General features: G+C 45.4%; 6 protein-coding genes across 11 annotated transcripts in view; 2 read left to right on the top strand and 4 right to left on the bottom strand.

The window, feature by feature from the left end:
* LOC101758697 (mitogen-activated protein kinase kinase 3) overlaps nucleotides 1-5,131 on the bottom strand; it is a 9,871-nt gene extending 4,740 nt beyond the window's left edge. For 3 of the 5 annotated variants that reach the window (XM_004953753.4, XM_004953752.4, XM_004953751.4), the window contains exons 1-6: nucleotides 4,539-5,130; nucleotides 4,240-4,386; nucleotides 2,633-2,884; nucleotides 939-1,157; nucleotides 691-828; nucleotides 380-547 (exon numbers count right to left, since the gene is read on the bottom strand). In XM_004953753.4, coding sequence (XP_004953810.1) covers nucleotides 380-547; nucleotides 691-828; nucleotides 939-1,157; nucleotides 2,633-2,884; nucleotides 4,240-4,356 — 894 coding nt within the window. In that variant the 5' untranslated portion in view covers nucleotides 4,357-4,386; nucleotides 4,539-5,130. Of the gene's footprint in view, nucleotides 1-379; nucleotides 548-690; nucleotides 829-938; nucleotides 1,158-2,632; nucleotides 2,885-4,239; nucleotides 4,444-4,538 lie in introns of all 5 variants that reach the window. The other 2 variants (XM_022829043.1, XM_022829051.1) reach the window with 2 other exon arrangements.
* Nucleotides 5,132-7,368: 2,237 nt separating this feature from the next.
* LOC101759916 (rRNA-processing protein fcf2) lies at nucleotides 7,369-9,659 on the bottom strand. Its single transcript, XM_004953755.4, has 5 exons — nucleotides 9,327-9,659; nucleotides 9,165-9,225; nucleotides 8,688-8,762; nucleotides 8,452-8,567; nucleotides 7,369-7,933 (listed from the first exon to the last, which is right to left on the bottom strand). Exons 1-5 carry the CDS (start codon nucleotides 9,557-9,559, stop codon nucleotides 7,825-7,827), a joined length of 594 nt encoding a protein of 197 aa, XP_004953812.1. The 5' UTR covers nucleotides 9,560-9,659; the 3' UTR covers nucleotides 7,369-7,824.
* Nucleotides 9,660-10,295: 636 nt separating this feature from the next.
* On the top strand, nucleotides 10,296-12,950 carry LOC101760737 (aluminum-activated malate transporter 5). Its single transcript, XM_012845622.1, has 6 exons — nucleotides 10,296-10,698; nucleotides 11,178-11,315; nucleotides 11,413-11,682; nucleotides 11,786-11,925; nucleotides 12,003-12,149; nucleotides 12,228-12,950. The coding sequence occupies exons 1-6, from the start codon at nucleotides 10,296-10,298 to the stop codon at nucleotides 12,936-12,938; spliced, it is 1,809 nt and encodes a 602-aa protein (XP_012701076.1). The 3' UTR covers nucleotides 12,939-12,950.
* A 24-nt stretch (nucleotides 12,951-12,974) lies between these two features.
* On the bottom strand, nucleotides 12,975-16,460 carry LOC101760332 (aspartyl protease APCB1). Its single transcript, XM_012842964.3, has 9 exons — nucleotides 15,794-16,460; nucleotides 15,082-15,199; nucleotides 14,713-14,936; nucleotides 14,376-14,612; nucleotides 14,055-14,208; nucleotides 13,896-13,978; nucleotides 13,683-13,797; nucleotides 13,480-13,552; nucleotides 12,975-13,358 (listed from the first exon to the last, which is right to left on the bottom strand). Exons 1-9 carry the CDS (start codon nucleotides 16,180-16,182, stop codon nucleotides 13,243-13,245), a joined length of 1,509 nt encoding a protein of 502 aa, XP_012698418.1. The 5' UTR covers nucleotides 16,183-16,460; the 3' UTR covers nucleotides 12,975-13,242.
* Nucleotides 16,461-17,202: 742 nt separating this feature from the next.
* LOC101761140 (organelle RRM domain-containing protein 1, chloroplastic) lies at nucleotides 17,203-20,716 on the top strand. Of its 2 annotated transcripts, none has more exons than XM_004953758.3 (9): nucleotides 17,203-17,626; nucleotides 17,731-17,828; nucleotides 18,300-18,534; nucleotides 18,637-18,734; nucleotides 18,829-18,894; nucleotides 19,471-19,542; nucleotides 19,998-20,066; nucleotides 20,159-20,265; nucleotides 20,368-20,716. In XM_004953758.3, exons 1-9 carry the CDS (start codon nucleotides 17,292-17,294, stop codon nucleotides 20,473-20,475), a joined length of 1,188 nt encoding a protein of 395 aa, XP_004953815.1. In that variant the 5' UTR covers nucleotides 17,203-17,291; the 3' UTR covers nucleotides 20,476-20,716. The 2 variants fall into 2 exon arrangements, with proteins under 2 accessions (XP_004953815.1, XP_022678742.1); XM_022823007.1 differs by having other exon boundaries at nucleotides 17,203-17,518.
* A 505-nt stretch (nucleotides 20,717-21,221) lies between these two features.
* LOC101757490 (pentatricopeptide repeat-containing protein At3g22690) lies at nucleotides 21,222-22,670 on the bottom strand. Its single transcript, XM_004955137.3, has one exon. It carries the CDS (start codon nucleotides 22,668-22,670, stop codon nucleotides 21,222-21,224), a length of 1,449 nt encoding a protein of 482 aa, XP_004955194.1.
* Nucleotides 22,671-25,480: the final 2,810 nt, after the last annotated feature.

Raw genomic sequence — 25,480 nt, forward strand, 5'->3', positions numbered from 1 at the left:
CCCCCCCCCCCCCCCCCCCGTACGTTTCATTCCTACTCCGCCACTGCTAGGAGGCTATCTCAGCCATAACTGTAGCTCTATCTCTGCTATACATAGAGGAGAAAACAGAATAGGCTGCAAGTCATCCGGCAGCACCAAAACCACTGTGTCCTAGTGTTATTGTGTGAGTTACTGGGCAGACCTTACAGCAGTAAGGGCTGTCACCAGTTAATTATAAGGAAAAAGAAAAGAATCATAAAAAAACTAACATAACCCAGGGACTTGTACAAACGGGTCATTTCTCCCATACCAGCATATCTTACATCCCAAACATCAATCAAGAATAATTGTAGGTCTTTAGTAAAAAACAAACTGACTAGGCAACCAAGAACCAACTCACCTGCAGCATGAGATTGGCTGGGCCTTCATTTACGTCATATGGGAATTTTCCAGTAGCACATTCCAATATTGTTAGTCCAAGACTCCAAATATCAGCAGCATAAGAATAGTTCTCATTACGAATTCTCTCAGGTGACATATATGTGACCGTGCCTACAAAGGTAGCGCACTGGAACATATTTATTTAGCAGGAAAATATATTTCTGATTCAATCTATACAATTTCATGTTCAATACTATTCAGAAAAGAATTATCATACATTAAGCAACACTAGAAGAACATAGTGATGACTTTCACCAAGTAGTAGCATACCATAGCCATTGTGTTGTCCAAACCAGCACTCACACCAAAGTCTGTAATCTTCGCCTCACCCTTAAGATTTACCAGCAAATTTGCTGGCTTTATATCTCTATGCACTAGATGCCTTACTTCATGCAAGTATCGCAGACCCTTCAGAATTATACACAGAAGAATGTACCAAGTCAATATTTACAGAAAATCACAGCTTGATTTTTACTAATGCTAGCATAGAAACTAAAATAGATGTGGAAGATCCATACAAGCAATACTTTCTGTAGCATATGTGAAAGAACTGGTTCTGGTATAGATTTCTTGACCCTTATAACATCTGCCAAGGAACCACCATCCATGTATTCAAGAGCAATGCTTATTTCTCCAGAATCAGGCATGTAAAATGCTCCCTGGAACTCAACTAAACCAGGATAACAACACGGTTCACATAATGTTCTCATCTCATTCAGAATTTGTTGCCTCTTCTCCTGCAAAGATATCAAGAAATTGAGAAACATAAAATCTGGGAAAAGCAATGGCTTAAGTTTACCAAGTGAAACTGTAGAATGAGTGAATGACTATGAATTAGATAGGTAGTGACAACAACATATAATGCCTGGATTACTATATGTAATAATAAACATGCTTCACTGCAATGGTATTCAAATTGAATTTAGAATAGAAGGGAGCACGTTTATCCTTTGACATGTCTGCTTAATTGCTCTCATTATGCAATAAAACTGAGCCAACTACTATGCTCTCACTGCAACAACAGAATCCTACTGCACTCCATTAAGTGAGTGTTGTGGAAATCAGTGTAAACGGAAATTAAGTCGTCTGGTTAAAAACGGATGCAGTGACCATCCCATCACACATACATGACTTAGATTCCAATTAGTGATCGTGAATGCAAAACTGGTCAGCTTGCTGATTAACCATCAGACTCACGTTTAGTCGGCTGTATAATCATGTTTTTTTTCGTGAGCATGATTACATTTGTCTAGCAGTACTGTGACCACAAGTTACAGCCCATTGGCCCATCTGCGTAAATAGCCCATCACACTCACGTCCTAGTATACTTAGAGATTTTTGGGCAACATGAACTTGAAGAAAGACGATCCAGCAAAGAACAAAGACCCATACGTGTGAGAGAGTGATGCTTCTAATGCAAAAGATTGGCTTCAAGGTGAATCTGCATGTCCATGAAATGAGCTAAGCTAGTTAGAAACTTGGACCTAACTTGATAGTAGTATAAACTACTTTGTTTTAACAGTGGTATGCAATTTCATATCATCGGAAAAGAATATCATCAAATATGTACATATAGAACCATGAAATGCCAAATCTCTGCATAACTCCAATCACTATTCTGTTTTCCAATTAATCACGTGTATACCCTTTGCATGCAACAACCAAATGGCATTGTCCACAATGCAGCATAGAATGCAAAGAAAATACAAGTCTTGGCATTTTCACCTCCAATACGTTTTGCTCCAGCTTTTAAAACAGCAAGAACATTTAACTGCATTGCATGGTGGACAAAGAAAAAGAGAGATGCACTACAGTGTGAAAAGTATGATCCGTGACACAACTAAATAGGTAATTAGGAATATAGGGCTCAGTTTAAATTAATTTTCCACTGGGAAAAAGTAAAAATTTAATTCATGTCCAAAGATGAATGTAGAAATTGGTTAGAAAAGGTAGGATTTAGAGTTTTAGGCTAGACATCTTGAATTATACTGTAGAGGGAACAATGAATATGGCCATTGCACAGCTCTTGCAATCAACTAGAGACGCATAACCTGAGAAAGTCTAGCTTCGCACAAGCTCCCAAGAGTGTATGGTTTTTCATTGCAAAGAAATACTATAAACTATGATTAAGGAATTGGGGGTGAAATGTGAAAAGAGAACAACAACATGATCATTATTTGCATCTTTGACCATAAGGAATAAAGATACAAACCTTCTCGAATATGTTTATCTTCTTCAAGGCCAAAATTCGATGAACTGGAATAAATATAGCTCTCTCCACAACACTACTTGCACCATTACCAATGGGACCAAATATGTGCATCTCATGAGAGGCGCAACGGTATGCCTTCTCATCAGAATCCAACTCATCTGGCCCAGAACTTCGTTTATGAAAGCCATGCTCATTGATGTTATACTCACCCAAGGATCTACTAAGTAAATTAACAGTTCCACCATCAGAAACCTACACAAAAAAAGATCTATATCAAAATTCCTATGCATGAAATAGTGTTCAGAATATATGCTTAAGAGTTTAAGAAGTAAACATGATATACACAAGTTTGAATAAAACTGATTGTCACAAATTATCCTAACCATCCACAATTCATGTGCAATATCCTTTCCTACTTTTGTATTCAGTTGCAAAGATGTTGCAGTGTATTACTGGGGAAGGTTTTCCTTTTTTATAGAAGTCCATTTTACTACGCAAAGTCGCAAAAAATCCACTTTGTCTGCTTAACCGGCTGAACAAAATTTGAGCTCAATTTCCTCTCCCAAACTATTCCAATTGGCCCAATCCACCACCTAATGAGATTTATCCTTTTTTTTCTCCGAGCACGAGTTAAGTTTTAAGTTCAAATTTTGTGGGATGACCAAGGACAAATGTTAGAAAAATACATAAAGGATTTTCAGGATTACTTTAATGCAACTTTGTATCTCTGAGATTAAATAAGTATTAGATGCTCCTAAACTTTGTATCTGATCATCAAAAGTTCTAAATGCATTTTTCTAACATAGGGCATCATGTCTTCTCTTAGCCCAAAAAAAATTTAACTTGTACATGGGGAAACAAAAAGACAATACCATTGGGGTTAGCTTGGACCAATTGAAATCATTTGAAGTAGTTGAGCCCAAATTTTGCAGGGTCAAACAAACAAAGTGGCGTGTTCATAAAAGTAACACGAACTCTTTCCTTTTTCTCAGCTTGGGTTTTAATTTAAAAATCAGTGAACAACAGTTAGATTGTTATAAGGCATTTCATGTGAAACCATAAGCAGTTCAAGGCTAGGGTGCTGTCGAGGACAGAGCTACATTGGAAAAACGTCAAGGATCAAAAGGTTAGAAAAGGGGGCAAGATTGCAACAGCTTACAAAATTAGAAAACACAGAGATCACAAAGAGCATTCTTTTAAACAAATAGCTTTAAAAGATATATGTTCTAAGATTCAAATTCATGCAAATCTCCACTATTAAGTCTTGTAATAAATGATTTACCAATCTCTTGTGCCATTATCACACACAAGAATCGTATTTAATAAGTAATAAAAAACACATGGAAACGTGGATTCATTTGCACCATGCGCAGTATGATCATTCTTATGTGCCTCAGTATGGTTACTGTGATCTAGTAGGGAAAACAGAGTAATTGAGAGAGCACAACTCGTGCACAGTGCATCACAAACATCAAAGAAAGTAAGGCAGTTTAACTGCAAAATTAATAGCCAGCAGATCTATATTTAGCTTATCAGGCAACAAGGCTACTCAGGATGTGAAGATTTCACAGATCAAGAATAAACATAGAATACCAGGGTGTGCTTACTACGTAGGAATTGCAAGTATCTTCCGGAAGGGGCACCCTGGTACTGACACCACCTCTGTCCGGGTCATCGAACAGCAAGGGTTGCAGCTTCTTCTTCAGCTCCTCCAGCCCAGCCATCAGAGCGTGCTGAGATCAGGGGCAGATACCCTGCAGCCGGGTTGCAATACCGTGAATAAAATTCAGAGCATGTGCCTTGTGAAAAATCTAACAATAGCCAACAATTAGCGAACCGAACAGAAAGATTTTACTGCCCACGGCTGAATTCAGGGGAAATGAGCACATTAAAGGTTTGGGCTTACCCAAGAATGGAGAAGCACAGCCACGCAGGCCCGTATGGCCAGATGGGGATCTCGAGCAGAGAGTGGGGGTAGGAGAAGGGCTGAGGCAGCCCCGACTCCCCACAACCTGCGGTCTCGATGGAGTATACGGTTGGTAGAGAAGCTGTTGACGACTCGACGCGGGCAGCGGTGGCCGGGAAAGCTGCGGCGTCGGCGTGCGGCGAGGGGAGGCGACGGATTGTAAGAGCAGCTGGAGCAGGACGGTGCGCACGGGAACAGCACGGGATCCAGGTGATGAAGCCTGAGGATGCAGCCGGCTGCGGCGGTGGCGACAGCCAACGAGGGGATGAGTGGGGCGGCGTGGGACCCCGGGCGGAGGTCTCCGGGAAGCCGCCGCCGTGCTCTCCTCCTCTTCTCGCGCGGAATCCCGGGCGGAGGAACTCGGGGCAGTGGTTCCCGGGCGGAGGAACTCGAGGGCGGGGGCGCTGGATCGCGGGCGGAGGAGCTCGTGGGCAGCAAGGGGATCTCGGGCGGAGGTCAGCTAGGCGAGGAGCTGCGGGCGGAGTGCGAGGAGCTGCGGGCGCGGGGTCGGGAGGCGGTCGGACGGAGCGGCGTCTTGTCGAGTGTCGAGAAGACAGGCGAGCCGCCTAGCGCCGATGCGAATCCAGCGGGGCCCACGTTGATCCATGTTGACCGCTTGGATGACGTAATCAAGGATTTAATCGCTAGGTCAGCTCGACTCGAGATTGCAGATTTGCAACTCGGCTCCACTCCCGTTCTGGCCTTCGGGGCAATTTGAGACCTTTCTAAAAATCGAAAACAAAACGTTTTAGAATAAGTCCTCTCAGGTAGCTCCTTAATTTAATTTAATTTACTCGCTCCGTTCTCTTTAGATTGGGCTATTTCACCTTGGCACAATCTATTTATCGTCTAATGAATTATATCATTATGTACTCCTCATTATTATATACATACACCTCGATATCGATGTCATCATATACATGCACCAATTATTTTTCTAGAAGAGTTACTCTGCACGGTAATCTAATAGTCATTTGTGTCAAGCACGAGGTGGCAACTCAAATAGAACTATCAAAAGAGAAAAATTTAGTTTTGCAAATAGCCCTACCAAAGGAGAATGGATGGAGTAGTTCACTATTTCAATTCAGTTCACCAACAAATCAAGCTAAGATAATAGTATGTACTACTAGTACATCACAAATCATAGGTCATTTTGATTTTTCTGGATATAGTTTTTGCTATACATCTAGATATAGCGTATGCCTGAATGCAAGTAGAAATGATGATGTAGTAGTAATTAGACAAAATAGGCATCTTGGTCCTTGAACTTTACAGAGGGTCAACTTCGTCCCTCAACTTTCAGGTTGGCCAATTTAGTCCCCCAATTTTCATTTTTTTAAGTTCAAACTCATCATTGTGCTGATATGTGTGGCTTCATGTTAGTATGAAACTAATACAAAAGGTTCATTTTACCCTTGTTCTTTTCCCTCTTCAATTTTCACCTTTGGAACTATGATCCAAAATAATTACAAGGATACATGGAGCATGTATAATCAGGGACGGAGCCAAGATTTAAATATAAGGGGAGTCAAGTGAGTAATACCGACGGTGATTATATGTAGATGATAACGTGTGCATAAAAGAAATTAAGCTAGTTATCTACTAATTAGTTTTGAATTAAACCTGCCAAGATAAATAAAATAGCATGTATTTGCCAACACAAAATAATTGAAGATTAAGATAAGGAAGCATGCAGTTCACGATTTCGCGGTACTGCATCGTGGTCTTCGTGGATGGCCGCACCAGCGGGCAGCGGGAGTCTGGAGAGCGGATCACCTGAGCAGCAGATTTTTTTTTTAGCAACTAGAGGTGCGTAAAGGAAAGAAAACAGAAGCGTCGAAGAAGAATGATGTGCGTATCCTTAAATTTGGGATAATCTAATTTTTATCTTGGCTAAGAAATGCAGCAGTAACATGTCATGAAGGTGGTCGGCCATGCTTACTTATTATAGATAGAACATGTGATTAGCAGGAACATTGAGAGCTTCTTCTGTGGAAAAGCTGCAGCATTATGGGGGAGGGGAGGCAAAATACACGAGTAAATACACTTTTTAGAAACCATATTTTATGTTGGGTTAAAAAATATATTGCTGTGTATGTATTAAGAGAGTACGAGCACATAAATGTTTAATTAAGATTAGCTAAGGGTAAAATGGACCTTTTGCATTAGACTTATGCTAAAATAGAGCACCACGTCAACATAAGAATGAGTTTGCCCTAAAAATAAAAGTTGAGGGACTAAATTGACCAATCTAAAAGTTAAGGGATGAAGTTGACCCTCCATGCAAAGTTTAGGGACCAAAGACCAAAGTGCCTATTTTGCCTAGTAATTAGAGAGCATATGCCAATGACAATCGACAACGTTGCATGAACTTGTGAACTTCGTGGATGATTGTGTATAACCTTAAATTAAATAAGCCGAAACGCTAGTTCAGTTTACGTGTGTTCATGGGTTTAATTAGAAACAAAGGAAGGGTTCAAGGAGCAGCAGTTTGAGATGCCTGCGTGGTCTACAAAGCAGGTATATTCAACTGCGCTCAGAGCAAAGTTATGCTCCATGTATGTATTCATGCTCCCTCGGCAAATATATTGTATCCTCATATACATTTTGGATCATACGTTATTGTAATTCTAAAGGTGAAAATTGTTCAGCGAAAAGAGCTAAGGGTAGAGTGGACATTTTGTATTAGTTTCATACCAATATGGAGTCACATATCAACATAAGGACGAGTTTGACAAAAACAAAAGTTAAGGGACTAAATTGACCAATCTGAAAATTGAGCCTCCATGTAAAGTTCAGAAGTTAAGGGACAATCTGAAAATTGAGCCTCGAGTTCAGGACCGAGATACCTATTTTGCCATTGCAAATCATGTCCTCAAACAATTTTGGCCTACAAAATACTTTTTGTCATGCAGCTTTGCCAAACAACGTAGGGACACATGTTGATGGCTAAAACAAGAAGGTTTCTCCACTCCTAGATGAAAAAATGGACCATCTAGTGCAACATGTTGCTGAAGTTCACTGCATCCATTTAGATAAAGATAAACCATAGATCCTAAGCCCAGGCAAACACGCATTTAACATGTTGCTGAAGTTCACTGCATGACACTGGAAACACAATTTATACCACAGAATCGAGAGAAAGTATAGTGCAACTTGAAGGCGATCCTTTGTCCATTTCTCCACTCCCTTCTTTCTCACAACCAAAGCAGTTGACGCACTAATCTCATTTTCTCCTATCCTTGGCCCTCTTAAGTGTTTGCTTCCCCTTGTTCTTCCACTTTTGGTTGCCTCCTGGCATACGGCTCTCCTGAATTTCCCGTACCTTGCGCATCCTGCATTTCAGAGGAGATCGATGTCACATTCAATTTAGGGAGAAAAAAAGGCTCTGGGTACATGGAAAAGATGTGGAACAAGATGTGTTTTATTCTATTGTCGGACATCAAAGATGGGGGGAAAGGCTAAGGTAACATCACTACATGCCCTGGAATCAAAACAGAAAAATGCGGCACAACATCTGCTTTGTTCTATTATCAGACACCAAAGATGGGGGGTGAGGCTAAGGTAACATCACTACATCTACATCCCCTGGAGTCAAAACAGAAAAAGGAAATACATTTTTGAAACTAGGACGTTCCAAATTTCTATGCACTGGAGCCTTGCTTCAAAATCTGAAATCCAAACCATGATGACAAGGCTCTATGGTCTATAACTAAAATGAGTTTCTCTTGTTGTATAACTACTCCCACAGACAAAATTATAACTCCACTTCATGAATTCCCAGGAATCCGAAAGGTCATATGCAATTGATTGAGAAAAATTTACACCGAACATGTTTGCATGATGAGCATACCTGTAGCTCTTAAGATATTGATCCGATAGCAGCTCATCAACCAAAGTTGTTTTACGCTCCCTCCTTGTCATCCTACCCGAGTAGAACTCAGATGCAGGCTCAACAACTGTACCAACCTAAAGCCAACATCGAGATATTCAGTACATCAGTTACAGAAGAGGACACATTAAGTTTTCAACAGACTGGGAAGATAAACATGATGAGTATGTCAGCCTGATTGTGATTAGGTTACTCACTTGGAAGTACTTGGGAAGGGCCTTGGACTTTCCTGCCCTCTTGAAGTGCCTTTTTGGGTCCATTACATGCCTCAGCTGCAAAACAAATCGCAAGCATATAATCACCTTCGCATCCCCACTCCCAAATGTCAAAACAGAATCCTAAAACAAACAATACCAACCGAGTTGAGACAGCCCCATCCAACGCTGTGAATTAAAATTTGTATTGTCTTGATTCTCAAGTAAAATAATTCTGATTCTTTTCTGAAAAGCTAAACTTAATACTTCTGATTCTTTTTTAAGAAACTAAAACAGCTTCAACCAGATTGTAACACTGTCAGATTGTTGCAGTAAAATGCTCAATTTTGCACACACCAATCCCATGGCAGCTGCCCAAATATGTTCCGCGTGCTTTATCATTGCCAATGTTCGTTCCCGAACTTTCGACAGCTAATCACCTACTGCTAATAAGGTTACTGAGCCAGGGTAACACCACACCTGCAAAATCTCGAGATCTTTCTTCAACTCGGGAGTGATGGTCGGCGCCGGCATGTCGAACCTGATAAACGCAGCGACAAAGCATAAGCACTCACCCGTTAACCATGCGCGTAGCAATCAATCAAACGAACTCGAATAAATTCCGAGGACAGCGCAACTCACCAGCCCTTGCCGGTGGTGTCCTTGACGCTCTTCCTGGTGAGCTTGTTAACCTTCTTGGGGTCCCTCGGAGACACGAACAGCCCGTCCACGAGCTCGCTCTGGGGCTTCCAGAGCGACCCCTGCGCGGTGCTCGGCTTCGGTGCCGGCTCGCTCTTGCTGCTACAGCTCGTCGTCGCTAGGGAAGGAAGCTTGGGCGCCCATGACAAGCCGATCGGCGCCGCCGTCTCGGACATCGCTGGCCTGCCGCTGCGAGTTCAGGTGTCGGGTTTAACCGCCGCGGCGGCTGGGATGGAGGTCGTCGGACGGGATGGGGGAAAGCTGCGGGGCGGCGCGGCGGAGTGGAGAGTATATTAGGGCAGGAGGAGGGTAGCACCGTAGCAGGCTCGGGCCTTCCGGGCCGTCATGTCAGCGGTTTTGGGCGGCCCCAGAAATTTCATGGGCCGTAATGGGCTAACTAAGTGGGTCGAATCTTTTGCGATAGTCAGATTCTGCGTCTCTTTTGTGACGTGTGAGAGTGAGAGCATTTGCCGAGGTGATCTCGTGTCCTGCGCGACGCCGCCGCCGGGCGTCGGCCTACACGTCGCCGCCGCCGGCCACATGTCCTCCGTCACCCCGGCGTCGCTTAGAAGAAACGCGTGCCTCCGCGTCACGCCAAGATAGCGCCTCGCCATCGCTGGGTGCCCGCTGCCAGGCGAGTAAGGACGACACAACCGCCACCACCGGCCAATTCGTACACGAGCAGGAGTCCCGGCCCCGGGACTACCTGAAACGAAACGAACTCCGACAAAAGAGGAGCCCTGCCTGTGCCTGTCCCCGAACACACCTGGACGCTCCCTCCTCCTCCGACGCGCACGCGTCGCGTCGCGTCGTATCCGTACCGGACATAACCGCGCGCCGCGTCCGCCGCGAGGCCAAAGAAATCAAACGCCGCGCCGCCCCGCCCCGCGCGATCCCTTGTCGATCGAGGCAATGCCGCCGCTGCCGGCGGGCCTCCCGCCGCTCCCGCCGCAGCTGGGGACGCTGCGGTCGACGCAGGACCAGCGGGCGGCGCGGGAGCCGCTGCTGTCGTTCGACTGGGGCGTCCCCGCCGGTGGCGGCGGCAGCTGGGAGTACGCGGCGTGGGGGGTGGATGACGCGGCTGCGAGGGGCGCCGGGGCTCGGCTGCGGCGGGCGGCCGAGGCGGTGCGCGCGGCGGCCGCGGAGATGTGGGCGTTCGCGCGCAAGGACCCGCGGAAGCCCGTGTTCGCGGCGAAGGTGGCCGTGGCGCTCGCCCTCATCACGCTGCTCGTCTTCCTCCGCGAGCCCAGCGACATCGTCAGCCACTCCGTCTGGGCCATACTCACCGTCGTCGTCGTCTTCGAGTTCAGCATCGGTACGTTGCCGCTCCAACGCTCCCTTGCCTCGTGATCACCAACCCCGCTTTTGTCTCTCTTTTCCCAAACCGTCGTCGTTGTCGCTGTCAATTTGAAATCTCGGCGCATACCAATGAACCGTATCGAATTCCCACCATGAAGAAAGAGAGGGATTGTTCTGGCCAAATGGAATGACATGTATGATCACGAATAATTGGAGAGAGCCGAGATCATGGACGGCATTAACAAGATCATGGCAACAGGGGAAAAAATTCACGGAAATACAGACATGGATACCAATTTTTTCAGATAAACTTTGTAGGCTTTGCAACCTATGTTTGATGTAAAACTAAATTCTGCTAAGACATTATGTTTGCTTACTTCTTATCAGACAAACCTTTCAATCCTCATATGAACAATAAGTTTATTTATTTATTTTTACCAGGCCTGCATCATCACACATGTTTAGTCTCTAACTCGGTTTTCAATGTTAACACAGGTGCAACATTGAGCAAAGGGCTAAATAGGGGATTGGGCACTCTTATTGCTGGAGGGCTTGCTCTGGCAGTCGCTGAGTTGGCAGCACAAATGGGAAAATATGACATGGTTATCCTCATCATAAGCACCTTTGTTGTTGGTAAGCTGGAAATTGCTGAAATCATTCAGTACTTATATTATGATATTAGAGCATATCTAATTCAAAATTTTCTTTCTTTTATATGTTCGATTGCTAGGATTCTGTGCCACCTTAACAAAGCTGCACCCGAAGATGAAACCATATGAGTATGGGTTTCGTGTGTTCCTGCTGACCTTCTGCTATGTTACGGTCTCTGGATACAACACAGGGAAATTCACTGCCACAGCTATAAGTAGATTTGTGCTGATCGCTGTTGGTGCTGCTGTCAGTCTCACCATCAACATAGGTATACACCCTATCTGGGCTGGCGAGGATCTGCACAAGTTGGTGGCAAAGAATTTTTCTGGTGTCGCAAAATCTTTAGAAGGTATGATCATCTAACCTTCATGAACAGTTCAATCCCCTCTTCAACACAGTAAAGATCAAATCAAGTCCTTGCATCTAAAAATCATTTTCGTTATTCATCCTAGGATGTGTTGATGGATATCTGAGCTGCATGGAATATGAAAGGATTCCATCAAAGATACTCACATATCAAGAAGCATGTGATGATCCTCTCTATAGTGGATACAGGGCAGCTGTTGAGGCATCTGCACAGGAGGAAGCCTTGGTCAGTTCTTTCTCCAAATACATCGCTTCTAGGATTATCTATTGATTTTCAACAAGTGTAATGTCTTGTGCTTGCAGTTAGGATTTGCTATATGGGAGCCACCGCATGGACCTTACAAGATGATGAAATATCCATGGAAGAACTACACCAAAGTTGGTGGTGCGTTGAGGCATTGCTCATTCGCAGTCATGGCGTTGCATGGTTGCATACTTTCAGAGATTCAGGTTTGTGTATCTCATCCGGAAACAGATGATCCACTGAATATACATATTTCATTGCTAAGTTTCTCTTCCAAATCTTAGGCACCACCAGAGAGTAGAAAAGTTTTCTGTGCTGAGCTTCATAGAGTAGGCCAAGAAGGTGCTAAAGTACTGCGCGAACTTGGGCAGAGAGTCAAGACGATGACGAAACTGAGCTCTCCAAACATTCTCTCAGAAGTGCACTTTGCAGCTGAAGAGCTGCAAAAGAAGATCGACGAGAAGTCTTACCTTCTTGTCAACACAGAAAGATGGGAAGTCATTCCACGGCATGAAGGAACTTCGCAAATCCACGAAAATTCTAATGCTACCGACAAAGACAACAAGGATGAATCGCCTGAGCACACCGCTGTTGATATTGGTTCCGTGCACATATCAAACAGCTTCGCTTCAAACCCATTCCTCGCCAGAGTCGATTCTTCAAACCCATTCCTTGGCAGATACGATTCAGGATCAATGGTGGGCGGTTCACTTAAGCCGCAACCATCTTGGCCTGCTCGACAATCGTTCCATTCCAACTTGCCATTTGAAGGCGGTGAATCAAGAACATATGAGAGTGCAAGCGCCTTGTCGCTGGCCACATTCGCTTCGCTCCTCATTGAGTTTGTTGCCCGGCTCCAGAACCTTGTTGATGCATTCGAAGAGTTGAGTGACAAGGCCAACTTCAAGGACCCTGTGGAGGAACCTGCTGCAGCCAGCAGAGAGAGCTGTGGTTTTTTACTTAGAATACGCAAATTTTTACGATTACAAGGGTGATTCAGATGACAGATCGACCAAGTTTTATGCAAGGAATGGATAGCCAGATGTGTACATTAATCAGCTTAGGTAGCAAATGTTCATAATGTAACTTGCCTATAAAAATTCCCCTGTAGAGGAAGCAGGACATATATACAATACAATACACACAGGATACATACTACACACAAGTACAATACACGATGGACTTATGGCAGTTCCCTGGAGGATATAGTGTACATAACAACAGCTGCTATTTAGTAACAAATTCTAATGGTGTCCACTATTTATACTTCATTCACACATTTATTGAGAGCGATGCTCATCATAGGAAGAAGGGGAAGCCCTTTTGTGTTTGTGGCTTAGTGCAGTCTGAATTTGCCCAGCCAATCTGCCTCCGTTGATTGTCATACACAACTAACTTGCCACGCAGTGAAACATCTATAGCAAACAACAGGAAGAGATCATTCAAAGTTCAACAATATCAGCCTGTTCCACTAAATAGCAGGATTTCTGAAAAAAAAAATCAAGAGTTAAAGCAGAAAGAAGGTCATATCTATACCTCCGACTATTATAGTTGACCCATGGTTAATCTCTGTTCCATTGAGAAGTCCCAAACAGACATTTCCTTTATCCTGGAAAAGGTCCACCAAGAGAGAGAACAAAAATATAAATTTTATCACAAAAGTGCATAACTCATATTAGACATGCCAATAGATGATAAAAAGGCCTAACAGTAAATGGGACAATTACAAAGAAGCTTACACTAATAATCAAGTAATCCTCGGGAGAAATAGTAAATGTTTTGGACATGAAAAGCCATTTCTTGCCAAATTGAAGGTTCAAGGGCTTGAAGAATTGCTTGACATCTTCCAGATACCTGAAGAACAAAATATATTAAGGGCAAGAATAATCTCTGATGAAACCTGCTGAGCTTCCTATCTGAAGTGACAATCTACTGTAGTTCCATTATCTTACCTCACAGGAAAATCAGCTTTCCAGCATAAAGGTAATGTACGATCTGAGCTATCTTGGACAAAACCCGGGGAGGCATATTTAATCTGTGAATTTAAAAGAAAGAATGTAAGATGATTTTGAATATTCATACCATCCCTATAAACAATTAGCAATACTCACAGCGGCAATAAGATTTTCGTATATTTCATTTGGGAGGTATGTATACGAGCTTCCACTGTCAAAAATCACTTGAACTGAGTTTCCTGCCTTCCCACGCACACTGAGCTGCTGATCTCCATATTTTACACTGTTGGCCTCTGTGTGATATAAATTACTGGAAATTGGAAAAGGAAAAGGGAAAAGGCCATGAGAAGGGAGGAACTTGTCTATGATCTTTTATGATACTTGCAACGATTCTGGTAAATATATGATCGAATAGGGAGATGATGATTGATGGCAATACATGCAGTTATATTTTCGAAGAAACATGTTAAGACTTACTCTGGACCACTACGAATAGAAGTCCATGTCATTCCCCATCTAGGTGCATAATCGTCACCGAGAAACATATAACCTCCACCACCTTGCTCTCTAGTGATACAATGACCGAAAATGTTGGAAATAATCCCATGGCTAGCCAGCTGACTGGGAAGGCTTATCGCTGCACTGCTAAGTCCAAGAATCCCATCAGTCTTTGCTGGTGAGGACAGAAGCTGGCCTTGCTGATCATATGCACACCTAGAATCCCAACACAGCAAAAGTTAAATGATCTGACATAATTCTTTTCTGATGCATCATACATACAGAAGATAGATGCATCTGAAAGGTTTGAACATACCCGAAGACAAAATCTAGCTTTTCCCTTCCACCATTTGTTGCGATCAGATGCATATCATCCCTTGCAAGGACACCCATAGAAGAGCTTTGGTCTGCATATTCAATTTCATAGTCACATTGCTTGCAAGTCTCACAGTAGTTCTGTTCTCCTTGCAACTCTTGGCATAACAAATCCCTGGGAGGGACTATCTTTTCTTTGGTTGGCTTATATAAAGGATGGGGTCCCTGAAATTATCGCACACAAGTTCATCAGAGAGTAGTACATGGACTAGAGCAAGATAAAACTAAGTAGTGAATGGAGATCCTACAGTAGCATAGGAAAAGTTTGTTATCACAATTAGAATGGAATAGCTGGTGTTTGATTGCATACGTTTGCGCAGTTTGTACATGGTGCATCACACTGGATCCACGTCAAGTCGCTTCCAGTATCAACATCAAGAAAGTACGGTCTTGGAGGATTGCCAACAAAGATAGATGTATAATACTGGCTGCAGTTTTTGTAAGATAGAATTAGCTCCAAAAGAACAAGAATGACGTCAGATATTAGCATCCCTTACATTTCCTACAGAGACATAAACATAAAGAATTGTCGATTCAGAGTACAGAGTGTAGTAAGCTAAAGTGGATGAGCAATGAATATTGATTAGTGCTGGATGCCAGGATACTCTGACTGTCTGACCTTAATAGCAATCAGGACACCAAAGGTTTTCCTTCTTTGATGGATACTAAAGAAGTCGTGAGTCATAAACCCACTAATAGCAAAACTAGACGATTACAGACCTATTACATGGATACCCATAAACACAAGTACAACAAAACTAGTAAGACAATAACAGGCCAGCTAAAGAAACCAAAAGACTTGTATTTGACGACAATAACCACACTTTCAAACCTGCATTTAGTGCTTACTAAACAAGTAAATATAGCAATATGTATGCCCAGTCTGGTCAAATAAATATTCAGTGGGATCCATTAGTTCACTAGTAGCGAAATTTCCCCAAATCAGATCCATCAAAGAACTACGAACCCAAATCATGAAGGACTCGAAATCAGATCGTATGCCTCCGCAATTGTACGCGTACCCATCGGGGAAGACATTCCCCTTGATCGGGAGCAAAGCCGTGGAGTTGGCCCCCGCCGCAGCCGCCTTCTTGACCTCCATCTTGTTCGTCGCCTTCATTCCGCCACCGTCGACCCTCTTGGCGGCGAGCTTGACGTCCCCGAACTCCCGCAGCGCGCGGCCCTGCCGTGCCTTGGGGTAGAGCGGCAGCAGGAAGGACCTGGTCTCGTTCCGCTCCTTCTGCGCCTCCTCCTGCTCCATGCCCAGGAACTGCACGGCCACGTCGGAGTAGAAGCAGTAGTAGGCCGCGACCGCGAGCGCGCCCAGCACGAGCACCATGGCCGCCACCCGACGCGGCGAGAGCCTCCGCCTGGACCGCCTCCTGGTCTCCGCCGCCACCGGGTACCCCATCGCCGGCTCCTGCGGCGGGGGCGGGGAGCCGGGGTCGTCGCTGTAGGTGAAGGCCGTGATGGTCTTGCCCTTGGAGGGCTGGTCCGGGGGCGGGAGCGTGATGATGACACCCGTGGAGCTGCGGCTGGTGCTCCCACGCCGGGGGAGGAGGGGGCGGGGGCGGCGCCCATCTCCGGCGAGATCCCCGCGGCGCTCTCCCGGGAGGCGGGGTCAGAGGAGGCGGCGTGGGCGAGCCATCGGAGGCGAGAGGCGAGTGAGGAGGGCGGAAACCGGGGGCAAAGGGAGTAGGGAGGGAGGGGTAGTGGGCCCGGGTAGGTGGCGGTTTTGGTGCGTGGAGACAGCGGGTTTGGAGCTTCAGTGTGTGCTTGGATGGTTGACTTTGACCCCGTCTCGACGCAGGGGTACAACCGGCATTATCCAGTCCCGACGGGATTATATGTAATGTTGGACACGCGGATAAGCTTGATTCTTGAAAACAACTCTGTTGGAAAATTCCATGGAGTAGCGTGCAGCGGCGCCCTGTTCATTGGTTCCTGGCCCTGTTCTTCCAGGCGCAACGCAAGCGCAATGTTGCGGTAGCTTCGTGTAGGGTAAAGCCGTGTGCCAGCCATTGAAGTGGCGCGATCCGCACAGTTCCAATCAGATCTGGGGTTCCTCAAATTGGATGCAGGCGGACGCCTAATCCGATGGCAAATCTGACAGCAATGATTAGAGCATCAAGATTAGGCTCTGGCCGTTGTTAGCTACCTGAATGCAAATCGAATCAAGCGGTAATCATGGCCATGGAAAACAAAGAATGGTCGAAACTCGCCTCTAATCCCTCGCCACGGAGGAGTCGCAACTCGCAATGACATGCAGGAGGCCATGGAAAACAAGCAAGACTGCAGCGATAAGCTTAGTGTGATTTGACCGTTAGCCGACGCTCGCTAGCATTGAAACACCAGCCCACTGGGCCTCGATTACTTCAGGCCCGCACAACACGGGGCCGCAAGATATTTCTCCCGCGGCCCACACCAATCGTCTTCTTCCACTTTTAGCCGGCGGGTAAGCCATCCCGCGAGCTCGCCTCGGCGTCGCAACTCCGTACCACACACGCCGCCGCGCGGGCCATGGACGCCGTTCTACCTCCCCTCCTCGTCGGCGGCGGACTCTCCGTCTCCGTCTCTGTATCCACCGCCACCCGAGCCATTTCAGCCTTCCACCTCTCGCCCTCCGCCCTCCGTTCAACCGCTCGCCATCGCGGCCGGCACCGTTCCCCCGTCCTCGCCACTGCTTCGGAGTCGCCTTCCACGCCACTAGCCGCCGCTATGGCTGAGAGCCACTCGCGTTTCTCCAGGTGGGTAGTGGTGATGGATAGGCCCCCCGCGGCCGCGGGAGGCAGCGGGGTCTCCCGCGCGGAGGCTGTGGATTATTACGCCTCCACACTGGCCGGGGTTGTGGGGAGGTTAGTGGTTTGGCATTCTGTGGCAAGCTGGAGGCCTGGAGCAGTTAATTTCTTTTCGACGGTTTCTGATGCTGAAAGCATTGTGTTCTGGTGATGTACGGCAGTGAGAAAGAGGCGCAGATGCGCATATACGAGGCTTCGTGGGATGGCAGCTACGAGTTCCGCTGCGAGATCGACGAGGGAGCGTCAAAGGAGCTTGCAAGTACGAATCCCTCTGGCTTATTGAAAAAATTGATGGGCTTTGCAGTTCCTTTGTGTGATTTTGTAAGAATCAGTGTGCATTCCAGTGTGTTAGTACTATGTATGTACCTTGGCCTGTTCATTTTCATGCAATGCAGTTACACAAGGTTAATGTAAGTTTAATCTTGCAGTGTGAGAAATGAGTAGGCTGAGATAACTGTACAAGTTTGTGATGACTGCTGTCTCTTATCATGCCATTCTCTGAATAATGTAATTGCATATGTTCCCCAAATTCAGATTAAGATATACTGTTGTTAAAGAGGTAGTTTAGAAATTTCCCCAATTGTTAGACTGGCTAACAATTGAAATATACTTGAAGAGATAAATGCTTGAATTAGAACCTCTGGTTATTTTTTTTAAAAAAATAATACTTGGAGAGATATATGCTTGAAACTCATATGTATTTGCTTCTTACTCCCTTCTCAATTTACAGAGATGCCTGGAGTATTATCTGTTCAGCCAGATATGGGTCAAAGATCACAGATGGATAACGACAGTTTGAGCCTCTCGACAGCTAACCTTGTAAGCATCGGCGATGGTGCTTCTAAATCATCAAGTGGAAAAAATGAGTTTTGGCTTATTCGAATGGAGAAGCCCGGAGTTGAAGTCGTGACAAAGGCACAGATGGTGGACCACTATACCCAAATCCTTATGAAAGTATTGGGCAAGTATGTACTATGTAGTCTCATCAGCAACCTTGATACTACTTTGCTAGCATTTATCTGCTTAATGTGTGAGATAAAACTACTGTTATCTTTTCAATTTTTCAGTGAACAGGATGCTCAAGTTAGCATATATCACATTTCATGGGAAAGGGATTATGGTTTCTGCTGTCATATTGATGAAGAGTGTGCAAAGGAGTTAGCTGGTGAGCAACTTGGGCTTTCATCTCCTTTATTTACATACAGTTTTGACTACTTTCCTGTCTTTGGGTGCACTAACAAACTAACTTTGCATACCAGATGTTCCTGGAGTGTTATCTGTTCGACCAGATACAAACTTTGGATCAGACAACAAAGATTACAAAGGTTTGTTCTCATTTCTCCTGCTTCTGATGAATATCCACTCATTTCTTAACTATGACGTCGTAAGTGCTAATTCTACATTTCTACGTGCATCATTGGCAACCAAAATTCCTCTCCTGCTGAAGGCATTTGATGCAATTCAATACAGGAAGTTATGAATGCTGCTAGACAAATCGTGTGCCATGGTTTGACAGTTTTCCACTCTAAAATGATATTTAGAGTTAATGATTGAAAATTTGGATTAGTCCCATAAGCAATCCCTGTGAACTAAATTGAAAACCAGGTTCATATAATAGGGAAGATTCTGATTTTTCACCACTGAAAGCCTGATTCTTCCTCCACTTGGCAGCATTATATTCTTTTGCGGTTTTGCCAGTTCTTTTTAAGGCTCATTCCTCTGATCTGATCAGTAATAATATAGATGCCATATACATATATTCAGTTTTTGTTATTAATCCTTGTGTCTTAATTTGGTATATCTGATTCTCCTTCACTTGTACATTTCACGACTTGAATGTTCATAGTTCTAAGAAAGCTTGGATAAAGCACCCTGATGGTAAATGCTCTTGATGGTTTCAGGTAAAAATGGCTTCAAATCATCTGAAGGAACTGGCGCGGCCGATATCAAAACTAAAAGGCTCTTTGTTACAGGTAAAGTACAACATATACTTTGCATACAGTTCAGCTAATGTGTTTATTCATCTACCATGAACAATGGGTGATGTCTTCTCTTCTTTGCGTGAAATAATATTCCTTTGTCTTTTATGTTTAATGGAGGACGCCAAGTCATTCCACAAATTCTATGCCCTGATTTTTTGTGATTAAAAAGTCTGTGTCATGTAAATTGGACAGCCTTGATCAGATCTACTACTCGTTAGATACAACATAGGAGTGGAAAGGAGCCAATAGTCTTTATCATACATAAACCACTAGAAAATAGGATGGAAAAAATCTTCATCCAGTTCCACGTCATGAGAAAATGTGAAATGCTAGCTTATATTGGACCCATTCATGAGGCAACAGCATTAATAAGTATATACTATGGTAGAAAATCAGATTTATTTCGATCTTGTTGACTTATCCCTAACTTTTGTGTTCTGTGACAGGGCTTTCATTCTATACATCCGAAAAAACCTTACGGGCAGCCTTTGAGCCTTTTGGTGAGCTGGTAGAAGGTTTGTGATTGCACTGCTGAATGTTTTGTATCGGTTCATTGATGTCTTTGCGTTCCAGATGCTGATCCATTGAACTGTTCTGTTACATACAGTAAAGATAATAATGGACAAGATATCAAAAAGATCAAAAGGGTACGCCTTCATAGAATACACTACTGAGGAAGCTGGAGGTGCTGCCCTGAAAGCAATGAATGGACAGGTCGGAGACTAAAATCTTATGTTACTGGCTTACTGCAACTGTTTTAACGGTTCTGGATATTCATGCACCTCTTGAAACTCACGGCTATGCTTTTGTTTGCAGATAATAAATGGCTGGATGATAGTTGTTGATGTTGCTAAAACCAGATCAAGAGATCATCAATCCGGTCGACCTAATCAAACATTTAGGCCACCCTACCATTCGAGATAACTGTTTGATGTACAGAAGAACTAAGCAGCTGTAGAGTAGAGATAAGCGACCACAATCTGGGGCATGTCGAGCTGCCTGTTCTGATTGCAGTTCAGTGCCCTTATCTTTTGCTAATTGCTGGAGGATACTTCCAGCTAAATATAAATGCAGCTAAAGTGTACAATTACTAACATCTACTAAAACAATTTATTCAAAATTTTCAGTGACTACTTCAAGAGTCTGGATAGATATGTTATATTTATTCTCGCAGGAAAAACATAAACATAAATCTGTATTTATGATGCATCTTTTATTAAGCAATGACACTCTTCCTCCAGAGAAATTCATTACAGTTGTTCAGAAAGAGCTGGTGCTGTTCTCTTCCACCATATCCTTCCAGCTTCCATCTAGTCTAGACGACGAAAGCTCGCCCTTCTCTTACACAAACGATGTCTCCCCTCTCCCGTCCAAATTGGACTGCAGATCGCTCGCTGACAGCCTTTCCGCCGTTACAGAGGAGGCCATGAACCGCGTGCGGCAACTTCCGCCGGGTTGCAGGTGGTGGGGCTGCTCAGGCTCAGGTGACCGGAGTAGCGGAGCTGCTGCAGTTGCATGGTACCATTGCAGTTCAGTGTTCTTGCCTTGTGCTAATTGCTGGAGGATACTCCCAGGACAATATGTCACTGTGTACAAGCTAGCACTAACATCTACAAAGAAAGTTGTTCTCTGATACAACATTGTTCTTGGTCACGAGATGGAATAGATAATTACAGTTCTTCAGAAAGAGGGAACGGTTCAGATTCATATGCAGATGACGTCAAATTATGTTTCAAATCTTCCAACATCTGATAAATACTCTCGCTTTCCGTATGCAACTTGTCTGCAGTGGCAAAGGAATGCACACTTCCATCTACCTCGATCCAGCTAAGCCCAGGTTTCTTCGTTACTCGATGCTCCTCCATCCTCCTCCTCGTCTTCTTCAAGTCCTCCCATTGTTTCGCTCGTGCATATGTGTTCGATAGCAGCACATATGAGCTGCCATGGCTTGGTTTTGCGTCTGCCAACCTCGAAGCAGCCAACTCTGCCATCTCGACATTGCCATGGCTACGGCAGGCTGCTAGTAGCGAGCTCCAGATTACAAAACCAGGATCTTCAGGTAGATTGCTGGCAAGATCGAAGGCCTCCTCCAAGAACCCAGCACGGCCAAGGAGATCAACCAAGCAGCCATAGTGCTGGATAGTTGGCTTGATGCCCATGCTCCTCATTAGGCTGAAGTACTTGAAGCCTTCGTCCACAAGCCCGCCATGGCTACAGGCATTCAAGACGCCCACAAAGGTGACACCATTAGGTTCAATGCCCAGTTGCCTCATCTCACCGAACAACGATAGTGCCATCTCTGGGAGGCCATGTGCTGCAAAACCAGTGATCACAGACGTCCAATGCTCCACGTTCTTGTTGCTGACGCTTGAGAAGCAACTGTGTGCAGCATCCATGCTCCCGCACCTTGTGTACATGTTGATCAGCGCAACACCAAGAGCACCATCGAGTGATAACTCTCGCCGAATAACATACCCATGCGCACTCCTCCCAAGTCCAAGCAGACCAATGTCCCGGACCGCTGATATAAACCCAACCATTGTGGCCTCATCTGCCGCCATACCATAAACCACAGTCATCTCGACAAACAAGTCCACTGCTTCCTGCGCCCACCCCTGCCTTGCAAACCCAGTGATTATGGTGTTCCAAGAAACCACATTGCGCTGCGGCATTTCAACAAACACTTTCCAGGCAGCGTCCAAGTCGTCGACTCTGACGAGCGCATCCAGCAGCACGTTCCAGGTGACCACAGTCCTGTCCGACATTCCGTCGAACACCTTCCGCGCGTCGCCCACGCGTCCGAGCCTCGCGTAGGCGCGGACCAGGGAGGTGCACGCGCGGACGTCGGAGACGGCCCGCGGGACGCCGCACTTGACGAGGAGCGCGTGGATCTGCTCGGCCTCAGCCGCGGCGGCGGGCAGGCGCGCGCAGGCGGCGAGCGCGGGTAGCAGCGCCGGGTTGGCGTCGAGGGCGCGCCCCGCGAGGTGGTGCGCGCGGAACGCGCGGAGCGCGGCGCGGCATCGGGGAGCGGTGGCGTTGGAGACAGGCTTGGAGGGTCGGGGACTTGGCGGGAAACCTGAGGTGGTGGGGGAGAGCATCGAGAGAACCAAGTTGTTCATGGAAGTGCCTCGACGCCCCGCGCTCCATCACAACGTGGAAAAGGATGAAGGATAAAGCAGCATATCCTTATTTTCTTTTCATTACAGAGTTTTCCCACAGCAAGTTTTTCTCCTCGCTATGGATAGAGTAGCGTTTCCGGTGGCCAATTTGGAACTGATAAAAGATGAAGTAACCTCGGCATATTTTTCTCATTGACGAAATAAACAAAAACACAAAAATTTTAGTGACCATTTTAGAGCTGAGAAAAGATGAATTATCCGCAGCTATATTTTTCTCAATGTCGCCTAAAACAAAGAACATAAGATTTTCAATTTCCAACATTCATATGGTTAACACTACCGATATAGGTCGCTTAAGTGTATTTCCACGTCTGATTTGGAATCAATTAGAAAAATATGCCCATACGTAGAACGAGCAACGACCATATAGATATAGTGTCACTTGCAATTACAGTATTTTAAGAACATTGTATTACATTGTCAAAAAAATCATAAAACAAAACAACAAATTCAGATGCATCATATAAAAAAATGGTCACATATCAAATTCCTTCAAGGAAAGAAAAAAGAATGACTTGCGATGTTCCAAACTTTACAACTACCGTCACTGCCGTCCCAGCGGAGAGTTGCACATTGCATGGAAAAAGCTGAAGCCCTATTCTTCAAACAAATTGTGTCTGCACTAAACCTCACAAATACTGCTGAATTTTCCCTCCACGTGCACTATCTTTCTTTCCACCAATGGACAAGCCTGCACAAGAGGATTGAGGGTGCCTTTGGTTAAGCTTTTGTGAGCTCCTTTTGCTTCTCAAAAGCTAAAAGCCAACCAAAAGGCTACCCAACTCATAGGTGATTTGGACAAAAGCAACTTCCTCCTTAGTACAAAATCTACAGCCGCTCGGCTCCTGCTTCCTCCGGCTGTGGAACGGTAATTTTGAAGAAATTACCCACCACTGGTTACGAGGTACCATTCGTTTTCTTTTCCGCGGTCTCCTCTTGATCCCCCTCTCGTTCCTGAAAGAAGACAAAGGCGCGGCGGCGCCCCGCAGCCCACTCCGATGGCCCCCTCAACCGAGCTCCGACGACGCTCCTCTTCCATCTCCGGCGGGCCTCCTCCCTCCCTTTGTCTTCTGGGCGACGCGGCGGCGGGCATCCTTGCAGGATCGACGGCAGACACCTGCAGATCCAGCGGCCGCCCTTTGCACTCTGGCGGCACCTATCTCCGGGCCCCCTCCTCTCCTCCCAGCGGTGCATCTTGTCGGCGGCGGCGCAATAGGAGGCCAACGGTGCTTCTGCTGCCGAGGCTGGCAACACAATAGGGAAGAGGCGGGGGACGGGCCCCTTTTCTCCTTCGGCGGCGCCCCTCCTAACTGGCGAGCATGAGCGCAGGGAAGGGTTGGCGGCTGCCAGCGGGCGCGGGGACGGGCCCCTCTTCTCCTCCGGTTCCTGGATGGTGAGCACGAGCGTAGGGAAGGGGCGGTGGCGGCCGGCGGGCATGGGGACGGGCTCCTCCTAGCACTCCCGAGGAGGTCAACGTCGGCAGCTCCAATGCGGGTCTTCGCCTGGCTTGCTCCCAAGCGACAGGTCCTTGAGCCCCCGGCGGCTGGCGCGGGCACGGCTCCTGTCCCGACCCCGGTCCCGGCAGCGCAACCTCCTCCTCGAGCCCTGGCGAGCCCCCTTCCCTGATTGCGGCGAGCCCCCTCCCCTAACTACGACGAGCCCGACGCTATCCCTGCCGAAGAAGAAGGGCTGACGTGCAGTGTCCGCTCGTCGGTGAGAGAGGGAAAGGGTTGAGTGGGGTGGACTGTGGATGACATGTGGGGTCCGCTCGTGAGTGTTTCCTAAAAGCCACACTTGTTCCACCACACGGCTTTTCCACAGCCCATAGCTCACAGCTACGTTTTCAACCCACAACTCACAGCTACTTTTTCAAAAACCACAGCTCAACCAAAGCCTAACACACCCTGAGAATCCATCATTGCACTCTAAAATTTAGAAAACTGTTTATTTTTATCCACTCATGCACTAATAATTACAAGTCAATCCATTATTGCGCAGATATATAGAAGTCATATAAAAAAAATGAAGGATGCAAGCGTTTTTTTTAATCACGGGATCAGTAGTAAAAGAATGATCCAAGGATTTCAGTATCATCTAGTCAACATAAAATATTTTGGTGTCGCCACCACCAACCACCACAGATACCATCACATCTTGCTCAATTATAGGCTAACTATCTAAGTTAATTTAAATTAGGATGACAAATCATGAGGAGTTGCATTTTTCAACCCAAAACAATATATGATTTGATCAAATATTACCTGGTTAATGCTATGCATGCATATAAAAAATAACAATAGCATACCTCACAGAAATGATAAATGATAGGTACCGTGTCCAAGAAATTGTAGTTGCTCCAGCGTAAGCATCTTCATTTCAGAGATATAGGCCTGGTTTGGTTACTTTACTTATTTTTAAGCACCCGTCACATCGAATGTTTAGACACTAATTAGGAGTATTAAACGTAGACTATTTACAAAACCGATTACATAAGTGGAGGCTAAACAGCAAGAACAAGATAGTACCACTAATTCCTAGATCCAAGCTCCGTGGAGGGCAACGGAACAGATATGGGTCCCCGGCTTTAGCCAGGAAATCAGCTTGTTCTACTGCATAGTGAAGAGAACTAAAATTTCAGCCAAAAGGAACTGAAAAAGTATACCGCATAGGTTACAACGTCTGGGTCATTTCTGTTGGGATTCATTTGATGTGGGGATACCAAGGTGCGACATGAAATGTTGAGGATCCGG

Source organism: Setaria italica, chromosome I (genome assembly GCF_000263155.2).
Source record: "Setaria italica strain Yugu1 chromosome I, Setaria_italica_v2.0, whole genome shotgun sequence".
NCBI classification, from domain to species: domain Eukaryota; kingdom Viridiplantae; phylum Streptophyta; class Magnoliopsida; order Poales; family Poaceae; genus Setaria; species Setaria italica.

Bases quoted from the DNA above. Each gene is read 5' to 3' on its own strand.
- LOC101759916 (XM_004953755.4), bottom strand. From the start codon at position 9,559: ATGTCCGAGACGGCGGCGCCGATCGGCTTGTCATGGGCGCCCAAGCTT. The intron at 9,226-9,326 runs GTGAGTTGCGCT...TGCGTTTATCAG, and splicing joins GACACCACCGGCAAGGGCTG to GTTCGACATGCCGGCGCCGA. The intron at 7,934-8,451 runs GTATGCTCATCA...TCTGAAATGCAG, and splicing joins CAATATCTTAAGAGCTACAG to GATGCGCAAGGTACGGGAAA.
- LOC101760737 (XM_012845622.1), top strand. From the start codon at position 10,296: ATGCCGCCGCTGCCGGCGGGCCTCCCGCCGCTCCCGCCGCAGCTGGGG. The intron at 11,316-11,412 runs GTAAGCTGGAAA...TTCGATTGCTAG, and splicing joins CATAAGCACCTTTGTTGTTG to GATTCTGTGCCACCTTAACA. The intron at 12,150-12,227 runs GTTTGTGTATCT...TCCAAATCTTAG, and splicing joins GCATACTTTCAGAGATTCAG to GCACCACCAGAGAGTAGAAA.
- LOC101760332 (XM_012842964.3), bottom strand. From the start codon at position 16,182: ATGGGGTACCCGGTGGCGGCGGAGACCAGGAGGCGGTCCAGGCGGAGG. The intron at 14,613-14,712 runs GTATGTTCAAAC...TTGGGATTCTAG, and splicing joins AAGCTAGATTTTGTCTTCGG to GTGTGCATATGATCAGCAAG. The intron at 13,798-13,895 runs GTAAGATAATGG...TTTGTTCTTCAG, and splicing joins AAAGCTGATTTTCCTGTGAG to GTATCTGGAAGATGTCAAGC.
- LOC101761140 (XM_004953758.3), top strand. From the start codon at position 17,292: ATGGACGCCGTTCTACCTCCCCTCCTCGTCGGCGGCGGACTCTCCGTC. The intron at 18,735-18,828 runs GTGAGCAACTTG...TTTGCATACCAG, and splicing joins GTGTGCAAAGGAGTTAGCTG to ATGTTCCTGGAGTGTTATCT. The intron at 18,895-19,470 runs GTTTGTTCTCAT...TGATGGTTTCAG, and splicing joins AGACAACAAAGATTACAAAG to GTAAAAATGGCTTCAAATCA.
- LOC101757490 (XM_004955137.3), bottom strand. From the start codon at position 22,670: ATGAACAACTTGGTTCTCTCGATGCTCTCCCCCACCACCTCAGGTTTC.